The sequence below is a fragment of the Spodoptera frugiperda genome, chromosome 16, assembly GCF_023101765.2.
Source record: "Spodoptera frugiperda isolate SF20-4 chromosome 16, AGI-APGP_CSIRO_Sfru_2.0, whole genome shotgun sequence".
Taxonomy (NCBI): domain Eukaryota; kingdom Metazoa; phylum Arthropoda; class Insecta; order Lepidoptera; family Noctuidae; genus Spodoptera; species Spodoptera frugiperda.
This window is the reverse complement of record NC_064227.1, coordinates 3,503,237-3,513,395: the sequence shown is the minus strand read 5'-3', so window position 1 is coordinate 3,513,395 and position 10,159 is coordinate 3,503,237. Positions and strand designations below refer to the sequence as shown.

The window sequence follows — 10,159 nt, the reverse complement described above, 5'->3', positions numbered from 1 at the left end:
GTGGTACTGGTTTGGTAAATAAAACATTTATAAGTAAAGTTTGAAAACACAACTTTATTTTCAAGAACATTCGACAAAATAAAATAATATAAATCAGTCATAAACACAATCGTATAAAATCATTGTTGTTCGTTCGAATATTACCTATTAAGTAGGTACTATAAAATAAACAAAAATCTAGTTACAAGTTTACTTTGGCAATCTTATCATATCGGATGTAGCTGCAATGATTACTTTTGCTTATAATACTGCTATTTGTCATTCTCTGGTGTATAGGTATCAGTAAAGAACATGCAATCACAATTCAGAATATTGATATTTTATTTCCAAATAGACAAAATATGTATTTAAATCTATTTTAAAATTAAATCTGATTTGTAAATTGATTGGGGTGATGGTTCGATTAACAAATACTACGGTTTTTTAAATCAAAATATTAGCATTTTTCTGTTTGTTTTGGGTTGATAGGTACAAAAACCTCCTCCGGGGTTGGTCTACTAAGAGGACCCGGTGCCTCCTTTAGGTGTAGATGGTGGTCACTGGAGAGGTTTTAGAGAGGTAATAATCCTACACTCCCTAGTTTTTTCTCAAAAAGCTAGGCGCCTTTTGAAGGCTTCCCCCCGTCAACAAAAAAAGGTACAAAAACCTCAAAACCGCTATACACCAGAGAATAACATTGAAATTACTTTAATACTGTCACTTCTATTTGGTATAGGTACATGATATTTTAATAATATTTGCTAAAAAACTAAATTATTTCAGCTCTATATTGGCTTGGATATTATAGGTAAATAGCTAAAACTATTTTGGTCACAATCTAAGAAATTCTAATGATATGGAATTGTTTTTTTTATAATTGCTATTAGACGACACGATTAGGTTTTAATATATACTCTATTCTATAGTATTAATAGACATCATTTTCATGTGACTGTAGTTTGTTTGACGATAAAAAATGTATTTTATACATATTTAGTCTTAAATAACAAATTATTTTTAGGATAATTATGTTATTACGTATTTTTAGTAATAAGACCTTATCGTGACGTCTATTAGCTAAACAGATATTGAAAAATTCAAATATTTTGTGAATTTTACAAATGGCGTGCTCATAATTTTGTTATTTAAGTAAATTTTATCATTTAATTTGATTTAACATACAATATTATTATGTAAAACTTACGTAAATATTATTATAAAGATTATTTAATGACGGTTTGGCGATTGTATGGGTGTATGTATGATTTCAAATATAAAAGTTATTTTACTATACCTTTTATACAAAGGGGACACCGAGAGACGAGAAGTTTATTGTCAATTTTTAGTTAATTTAATTTTGTCGCCATTTCAATATTTCGGTTGTCAGTGATACGACAAAATGTATTTAATTATAGTATACTCCATTATGATTTATATCAAAAATTTAAAAGCCACAGTTAATATCTTATTTTATTTGATAGGGATATTTGAATAAACAATGGATAGGAAAAACTTGTTCATAAAGTCCACTTTTGTTTATAAGTGGACAATTAGTTTAGCTAAGCAAATATAGCTTTAGGTAACAACATCTGAAATCTCATACATTTGTACTCCCACTCTTTAAATACACACAAATAGCTAACTACAGGTTAACATACACGTTAATGCAAAACATCGATAAAATTAAATCTATTACATAATATGTAAAATATACAAAAATATGTATGTATTTCAAGCAATCAGTATCAAAAACTGTGAACGTGTACAACTGTGAAGTTGGTTACTTTTTGGGTAGGTAAGCAGTACACATACTTTTGACACTGACTGTACCTACGAAAACATTGACACGTACACAATATCTTATATCACACACAAATACACCTAAAAGACGTAACTAAAGCATGATTTAACAATAACACATAATAATGACCAGCATCTTTGCGTTACACCGTCTAAAAATAAGAAGCCTAGTTAGTACTGTGTGGTCTATGGTACCTAGTAGGTACTTAGGCCACAAAATACTCGACCAGGCTGTTGTGTATGCTCCACATTAGTATCTACTAATTATGCCCTTTTCGTATGACCCGGTTAGCGAATACTTGCTAGCTGGCAGCAAATTTACGTTAAAAAGTACCGGTTTGTTTTTAATAGATAACGTATTTGAGGTATACGCTATGGGTATACACTTAGCTACCGGAATGCTGGCATTGGCTAGCAACTGGACCATGAGAAAAGACACTTACCGCCGTACTTAAAGCCATTTAAAGGTTACTTAACTCAACAAAACCGTTTTCCAAAACAAAATCGTTTCTAAGCAATAGTTTAAGTAAACATTAAATGTCTCAAACTACGGCAGAGGTTGTCAAATGTTTTGCTAGTGTAACGAGGCTTTAGTTGACATTCCAAACTAACAGATGGCACTAAATACAAAAATTACGATACACTTTACTTAATAAGTACATTAAGTCTAAACATTGCACATTTCAATACATTCAACTTAATATTAAATAAGAATTAGGTAAAAATATTTACAAAAATAATAATTCATTGGAGACTGACACCACCTAAGATATTTCTAAATTACAAAAATTATGAATATTGTAAAAATAAATAAATAAAAATAAGTTTTAACCACCTATCTGTCTTTAAAACAACATAATATAAACTATTTAACATAGATTTTACTTCGAATACCACAAAGGTACTCTTTAACTGAAAACCGCTATAAAAACATTTACTATTTCTGTTTTCCTTGAAATAGTATTATTTAAATTATTTTTAGCGACACTTGTATTTAGTCATGGACCATATAATATGGGAGTGGTCCAATATTATATGTAATTAGGTAAGACACACACAAGCATTAAATATTGTTACTGTACCACTGAATTATTTATTCAGGTGAAATAAATGGCTACGCCAAACAAGCCAGAACTCTTGGTCTATTTTGGTCAGACAAGAATGCCACTGTCATTATGAAACTTATATTTGTTTTATATAAAACAGTTTTTAACTTTTATGCCTACAGTACTCTCAAGATTATATTATATGCATCTCAATACTTACTAGTTTCAAAAACAGAGAATTATTTTGGCTGAATAAATAAATCAGTGGTATTTAGTATAAACAGGTATAGTCAATGATGCAAAGACCGCTTGTACAGTGATATCCTATTTGATCACCCGTCTGTTACAATTACAATTAATGTTAATGGAAAGCCCTGAAAAGACGTTTGCGTCATTAGTTCTAGAGTATTTTTATGGCACTCAAACATCGTTTGTTTAAAACAAGCCTTACCATAGAAACGCACTGTAAAGACGGTCTATCTATCGCCCGAATACTCAAATGCTACTCAATTTTAAGTTGTACTTAAATATCGTGCTATCTCTGTCATTTTATAAAGAATTGATAGTGACAGAACTACACTTGAGAGCGTCTTAAAATTGAGTAGCGTTTGAGTATTCGGGCATTATTCGGACATATGCCCAACAATTTGTCTTACAATAATTATACATTTTTAACACCTAGGTTATCAAGGAAGCATTCATGAGAGAATATAGAGAATACAATGCGAGATTTGATTAGTTTTAAGTAAATTGTATTCTAAATATAATAAGGATACAGTATATTTTTGAATGCACCTTGAAGGTACATAAGATAGAAGACAGGTGTTTGAGGAAATTGAGCCTATGATCTACATTTATTGGTATATAGGTACATTTTGTATTATCTATATGGAAGTTACATTATTACTGAGAGACGAGGTGAAATACAACGATATTATTTTAAACGCATTTCAAGCGACCATTAATAGAAAATACTCTTTATGTGCACTCACGTTTCAATTTTAAATGTATATTTCTTAGCTACATGCTCTACGAGTGACATTTTTACTTTTATTTCACTGTTCACCTCGTCTTTGCTTAGGGAGAGCACCATCGACATATCAAAGCATTCAGGCACCTACTATTATTTTCATACTAAATCCTTTTGATTTTACAGCTATTTTTGTTCTATGTAATATAATACTGCACCGTTAGCCACATTTTGTTTTGTTATAAATATTTCTATAATCTAATTGGTTAAATAATTTTTGATCTATGTTCATGTTTAAGGCGTTTTTGTGAACAACGCCATCTGTGGACACATTATGTTACGAAATTTGACAGATCGATTTAAATCATCGGACTGTGTGTACTATGCTTTATTTTAATATTTTTTAATTTTAATCTAGCTATTCGACTAAAATAATGATGAATATTAATTTTTGTGGTATATGTATTAATTAAAAGTGCTCCAAGCATTATGTTTGCAAGTGGACATTTGGCACTTTTTTAACTTAATTTTATTATCATTTAGCTATTAAAAATTATATTATAATGTGCGGCTATTGTACTATTGCTGAACTTTGTTTGTAATAGAACTGTGAGTAAAATATATTTTTTTGCAAAATGAAACATATTATAGGTTTTGTTTATGAAATTTTGCGTTCGACTGTACATATGTCTTAGATTTTATACGTCATGTTGGAAAACAGTAAAAATCTCCGCAATCTCCATATTTAAAGTAAAAGAATTGTTCATTTGATAGTTTTAAAACTGAATAATATGAATTAATAAAATCTGTTTTTGATTATGTAAAATAATCATATTTTTATTCTACTAAAAGCTTACATAGAGATGGGAAAAGATACTAAAATTGCAAAGCCACAAATATATAATAATTTACAACGAAAAACTAACTAATTTTATTTCTTTTTTTTTTTTGAAAACTGTCTATTTTTTCCTAAGTTCCACTACGAACAAAGTTCTTAAATATTGGTTAAAATAAATTCTAACTAACTCGCACTGTCATTGATTATATGTACAAAATGATTTCGTTCCTATATATACGCGTTAGGTACTAAATCATTTACCCGTTTCACACAACTGCTAAGCTCATAATATATACATAAATAGTATAAATATCTAATTTATTTTAGGTCTGACCACCCTTTTCTCTATTCCAAATAATGGTTTACATTTTGACAAATTTAAATTACCGCTCATTTAGCCAATTTTGAGTTTTATTCCGTTGTGATAAGTACGTCTTTGATGGCAAGATAATATTTGACGGATTTAATTCTTGCAATCAATTATTATTCTTATTCGTAACGGAATAAAATTCAATATTAACTGTCGAAACTATAGTAACAATGTTTGCCAAAATGTGTAAACTTGAATGTAAAGTAGTTAAAATTGAGTCAACATTTAACTTCACTTGCTATCGCTAGATGTCACTGTTGTCAACTTTCGAATGTTATAGAACAGTGATTCTCTTATTTACTATCTGTAACTTTTATGGTCGCGATGCGTGATTGAGAATCATTGTTTTCTTGCTTTATTTGTGTTGTCATTTTGAATAGCTTCACAAGAGTTCCATATTTTTCTGCCCGCATTGATAAATTCGTCAAAGTTTATAATTTTGTAACAATTCATTCACAAGAACAAAAATCTAACTATGCCAACGAAAGCGTTTAAGCAGTTTATGGCCAAGGTTGGCAGCTCAGCTTTCGACAGCTTTCGATAGCCAGACTTTAACAATTTGTCAACTTCAAAACCATATAAACAATTTCTTTTGCTGTATTCTATGAATAAAAATGCCAACGTTAGCTGCATTTTAACTACTTTACGTATTAAGGTAAATATAACAGACAGGTCTAAACGTAAAGGTCTTTCTCTATCTTTTTTTCAGATCTTATGACTCTCTAATGATTTGCAAGTTGCATGGTATACGGTATCATGTAAGGTAGCATGGTGTCTTGTAGCTTAATAAATATTAAAACACATTTAATTAATTATGGCATACAGTACTGTTTAACGAGGTAACTCGACTAGTTTCGGACCAACTTTCTAAAGATTATAAATCCTTGGCATGACTCGAAACTATTCAAATTACTTCGCCGACCAGTAAACTGAGTATCTACATTTCATCACAATAAGCATACCAGCATAATTCAAAGTAAGACCTGCTTGTTCTATTTACCACAAAATGTTTCTTACAAACCTCATTTCGAGACCTTTACCATACTTCACACTTATCTCTAGGGTTCATTTTGGACCCTATAGGGCAGTTGAACTCTTCGGAAAACTCCTTCAAATTGGCTATTGGCCCTATAACCCGATATTTGGCGGTCGTGTGGTCATCCTTTTCAATCTGCATCTTTGTGGATTCTTTGGTCATTGCTGAACACCATACCTTGGAATAGAAAAGCATTTTTTTCAATTATCTGTTCTTTGTTTTATTTAACTACTAAATAACTGCATCGATGTAGATAAAAATGGTTTCTAGTAGATATAGTTTGTGATTGCTGTCGATAGATGGCGTTAAAATAAGTTTCTATTTTAATTTGACCGATCTATTGAAACCGCTAGATTACCCCTTTTAAAACATTTCTATTTGTAAGCAATATCTAAAACCGAGTTGATAAAAGAACAAATATCTTGAAATAGTTAAACACTACGTAAAACGAATGTTTACCTGAGCAAAAGAGATGAAGAACAGTTGCCGGTCATTGTACTTTAATCCTGGTAGCGTAAGGTTCACTTTCGCAGTCCTACTGTAGTCTAGGTACGCATGGAATGATGCCTTCAGACCACCGTTGTCAGCTATGTTCTCACCTGAAATGGACAAATGATTATTGTTACGAAATCTTAAAAGAATTTGTGCAAACATGACAAGTGAAAGATGACAGAAGTCGCACATGGACGATCGATAGACAATTCAACGGATGACGTCATTAATTATATATCGCACATTTGAAGTTTACCTACATGCGAATAAACTTGGATAGAAAATCCCAACAGATAATAATTGTTGGGTAGAAAGCCCGCCAGATACGATCACCCGGTCTGGTCGGAGAATCCTCCTATTCAGGTCTTAGGGTAAAGAGCGTAAAGATAAAAAGTAAACTCCAAAGTAGTAGAGAGTAAAATTACTTATGACAAATAAACTTGGTTACTCGTGGTATATTCACTTGTCACCATTGATATTAAGCCGGCCTGGGAACCGTGGCATTTAATGATTACCTCTAATATTCTCGTGTGTATCGCAAATGTCGACTAAAGGACAACCAGGTTCCAGCACTCTGATAAGCCTAAATCCACTTTAGGTTGGAGATTGCAGTTTATAAGGTAATACGTAATGATGGCATATGTTGATTATGGCAGAGAAGTCATGGTGTATTATAATTATGGGTTTTGGTTCAAATATTTACCAAGCGTCTGCTTCCCATTCAGCCGCACGCCATCTACCGAGTAATTAGAATATTGTTCCTGGAAACATTTGGCTCGCCTCTTGAATCTCGCTATAGTTGCGTTGTTCCACCACTGGTTCAGATTACCATACCTGTAAAATACATAAATAATATTTGAAATTTAATGTTAGCACATTGAACGCCGTGGTGGTCACCGGTGACTGACGTTAGCGGAGGATTTGCCTTTAACAGTTTTCTATTGGCAGTCAAAGACTTAAACAAGAAAAATCAACCAAATTTCTCATCATAAACATTTAGACTGAACTTAATTGCTATATCAGCTCTGTGTTTTTATTAACACTTGTACTTTAAAATTCGGATAAAATAAACAAAGCGGTTCAGCATATTTAATAACAAAATAAACAACATTTTTTTTTTACATTTAATGGGTCGACGTTTGGCCGCAATCTCACCTGCTGGTAAGTGATGATAAACTAAAATACACAACAAAGCGCCAACCATGTAGTCAAAATTAACCGTTTGAATTTCTAGTCACAAAAAGATCTACAAATATTCACCTGTCATACTCCCTTCCCTGGTCATCAAAAGCGTGGGTCAGTTCGTGTCCCATCACCACTCCCATGGCTCCATAATTAACTCCCTTGGGGTTGTCTCCATCATAGAACGGCAGCTGCAGTATACCAGCCGGGAACACAATCTGGTTCTTTGTGGGAGTGTAGTACGCGTTCACTGTTGATGGTGTCATGCCTGCAAAAAGAGATTTTACGTTACATCAAGATTTCAATTTTATTATTAAGTTAAAATGATTTACTTGTCCAATGCATTGGACAAGTAAATACTAGAAATCATTATGAGTATTCGTGAGAAACAAGAAAACAAAACAATTTGACATAATATTTCGTTGACATTACGATCTTGGCAACAACGCCATCTATGTTTTGCAACAAGTACAACTTTAATTCATAGTTTCAAATTTCAATATACAGATGTTGCTTATGTCGCGCTCGGGTCACAGCATTTTAGCTGAGTACTGGCCTTTTTGCGCCGTGAATACTTTTATTTTTATTTTAATTATTTTTGTAATCGGTGCAAATAAACTGTTTTCTTTCTTTCTATCTAATCTTAATTACTTTTTACAAAAACATTCTTACCCCACTTAGTCTTGTTGACAGGCTTGTCCAGTTTATTCAGGTCATTTTTCAAGCTGAAGACATTGAAAGCGATGTTGTTCTCAAAGTACTCGTTGGGTTTGACTTCTAGTTCCTCATATTGCTTATCCAGCTCATCCTTGTGTAGAATGTAGTCGGGGAAACCTGGAAGTAAAACATTGGAAGATCATTAATTAATCGAAGTGAAGGCATGATAAAATGGTTGTAACCGATTTTTTTTATTACGGGAGGTGTAAAAAATTATGAAGATCATACGTGACGATAATTGATACAAAAGAAAATCCTAGTGTAAGGCAAATAAAAAAAAAAATAAGAGAAATAAGAGAGACACACACACAAGACAAGGGTTTAAGCAATAATTTAAGAGTGACCAATCCTAGTACAACTAAAATAGACATTTTAAGTACCTATTTTAAATACGGTTTTTGGATACTTAAAGCTGCAGATCGAATTCATGTTCATCGAGTAAAGTACTATAGGATAACCATGAGGTTCTCCGGTAATCCTTTCGGGTTTGTCAAGACATGAGTCTAGACAAACCCGAAAGCATATTCAAGCCATCATAATTCACAGTTGAACTTACCAATCATATCAGTGATAGCGTCTGCCTTGATTTCAGCAGCCTTCCTAGTCTCCGCGTCCATCCAATCCAGGTTCTTAAGGTTTCTCTTGAAGGCATTACGGATGTTGTTGATCATGATCTCGCCTTGAGTCTTCGCTTCACCGTGAAATACCTCTCGGACGAACATCGCTCCTACTGCGAAACCTGGTAGAAGTCATTAGCAGTTGGTTAGTTTTAGCAGTATATAAGGTACCCAATTACACTCCTTCCCCATCTTCCCAATCCCAGATTCCCCAACAACCTTTCCCTGACCCCCTCAAGGCCGGCAACGCATTTGTCTCTCTCTAGTGTTTTAGGTGTCCATGGGCGGCGGCGATTGCTTACCATCAGGTGATCCGTCTGCTCGTTTACCGGCTTACGAAATCGAAACGAGTGCGTGTTCGGCTCGAGCTCTGATTGGTTGGTTCATTGGCACCGGCCAATCAGAGCTCCGAACGCGTTCTCGTTTCATTTTTATTCAACGTAAAGCAAACTCATACTAAAGGTACTGATGTGATAGGCTACCAAGTAGTGATCCCAGTAGGGCTGATTCCTAATCCGGAGCTGCGGACTACCTAGCGGGTTTACCGGGGCTCCGGCACGAAAAGCAGGAGAAGGAACGGGGTGGTTTTTAGTCCGTAAGAGTCTGACACTCCCTCTCATCTTGCCCAAGGTGGGAACAGTAACTGGATGATTTTCACCCCTCAAAAAAAAAAAACCAAGTAGTGATAATGTAAAATAAGACTATAGTAATATACTTACCAACAGCATTATTAGTATCAGTGACACAGTATCGCCAGGACTCTTCAGTGCCCTCCGAGCCAAAGAGTGCCTTCCTCAGGATCTTGGTGGCATCTCGGAAGGACTTGGAGAGGTACGTCGAGAGAGACCGGGAGACTTGCCACATCATGTAACTTGTTAGGGTTCTGTAATCGAAAGATTAAAACTTTATTTATAATATAAATAAAACATCGAGTACGACTTTTTACTGAGTGATTTGATCTCTTAATGTCTCAAAGAGAAGACAAGAACCCAGTCATAGCCGAAGCAGGTATCTGAAGCTGCGGACTACCTGGCGGATTTACCGGGGCTCCGACTCGAAAAGCGGGAGTAGGAACGGGATGGTTTTTAGTCAGTAAGAGTTTCACACTGCCT

At 33.7% G+C, this 10,159-nt stretch overlaps 1 protein-coding gene across 3 annotated transcripts in view; it reads right to left on the bottom strand.

The window, feature by feature from the left end:
* Positions 1-34: 34 nt before the first annotated feature.
* The window catches only part of LOC118280642 (endothelin-converting enzyme homolog), an 84,444-nt gene continuing 74,319 nt past the window's right edge, over positions 35-10,159 (bottom strand). For all 3 annotated transcript variants that reach the window (XM_035600908.2, XM_035600907.2, XM_035600909.2), the window contains 7 exons: positions 9,767-9,930; positions 8,987-9,169; positions 8,386-8,547; positions 7,792-7,981; positions 7,235-7,365; positions 6,499-6,638; positions 35-6,216 (listed from right to left, as the gene is read on the bottom strand). In XM_035600908.2, coding sequence (XP_035456801.1) covers positions 6,040-6,216; positions 6,499-6,638; positions 7,235-7,365; positions 7,792-7,981; positions 8,386-8,547; positions 8,987-9,169; positions 9,767-9,930 — 1,147 coding nt within the window. In that variant the 3' untranslated portion in view covers positions 35-6,039. The remainder of the gene's footprint in view (positions 6,217-6,498; positions 6,639-7,234; positions 7,366-7,791; positions 7,982-8,385; positions 8,548-8,986; positions 9,170-9,766; positions 9,931-10,159) is intronic.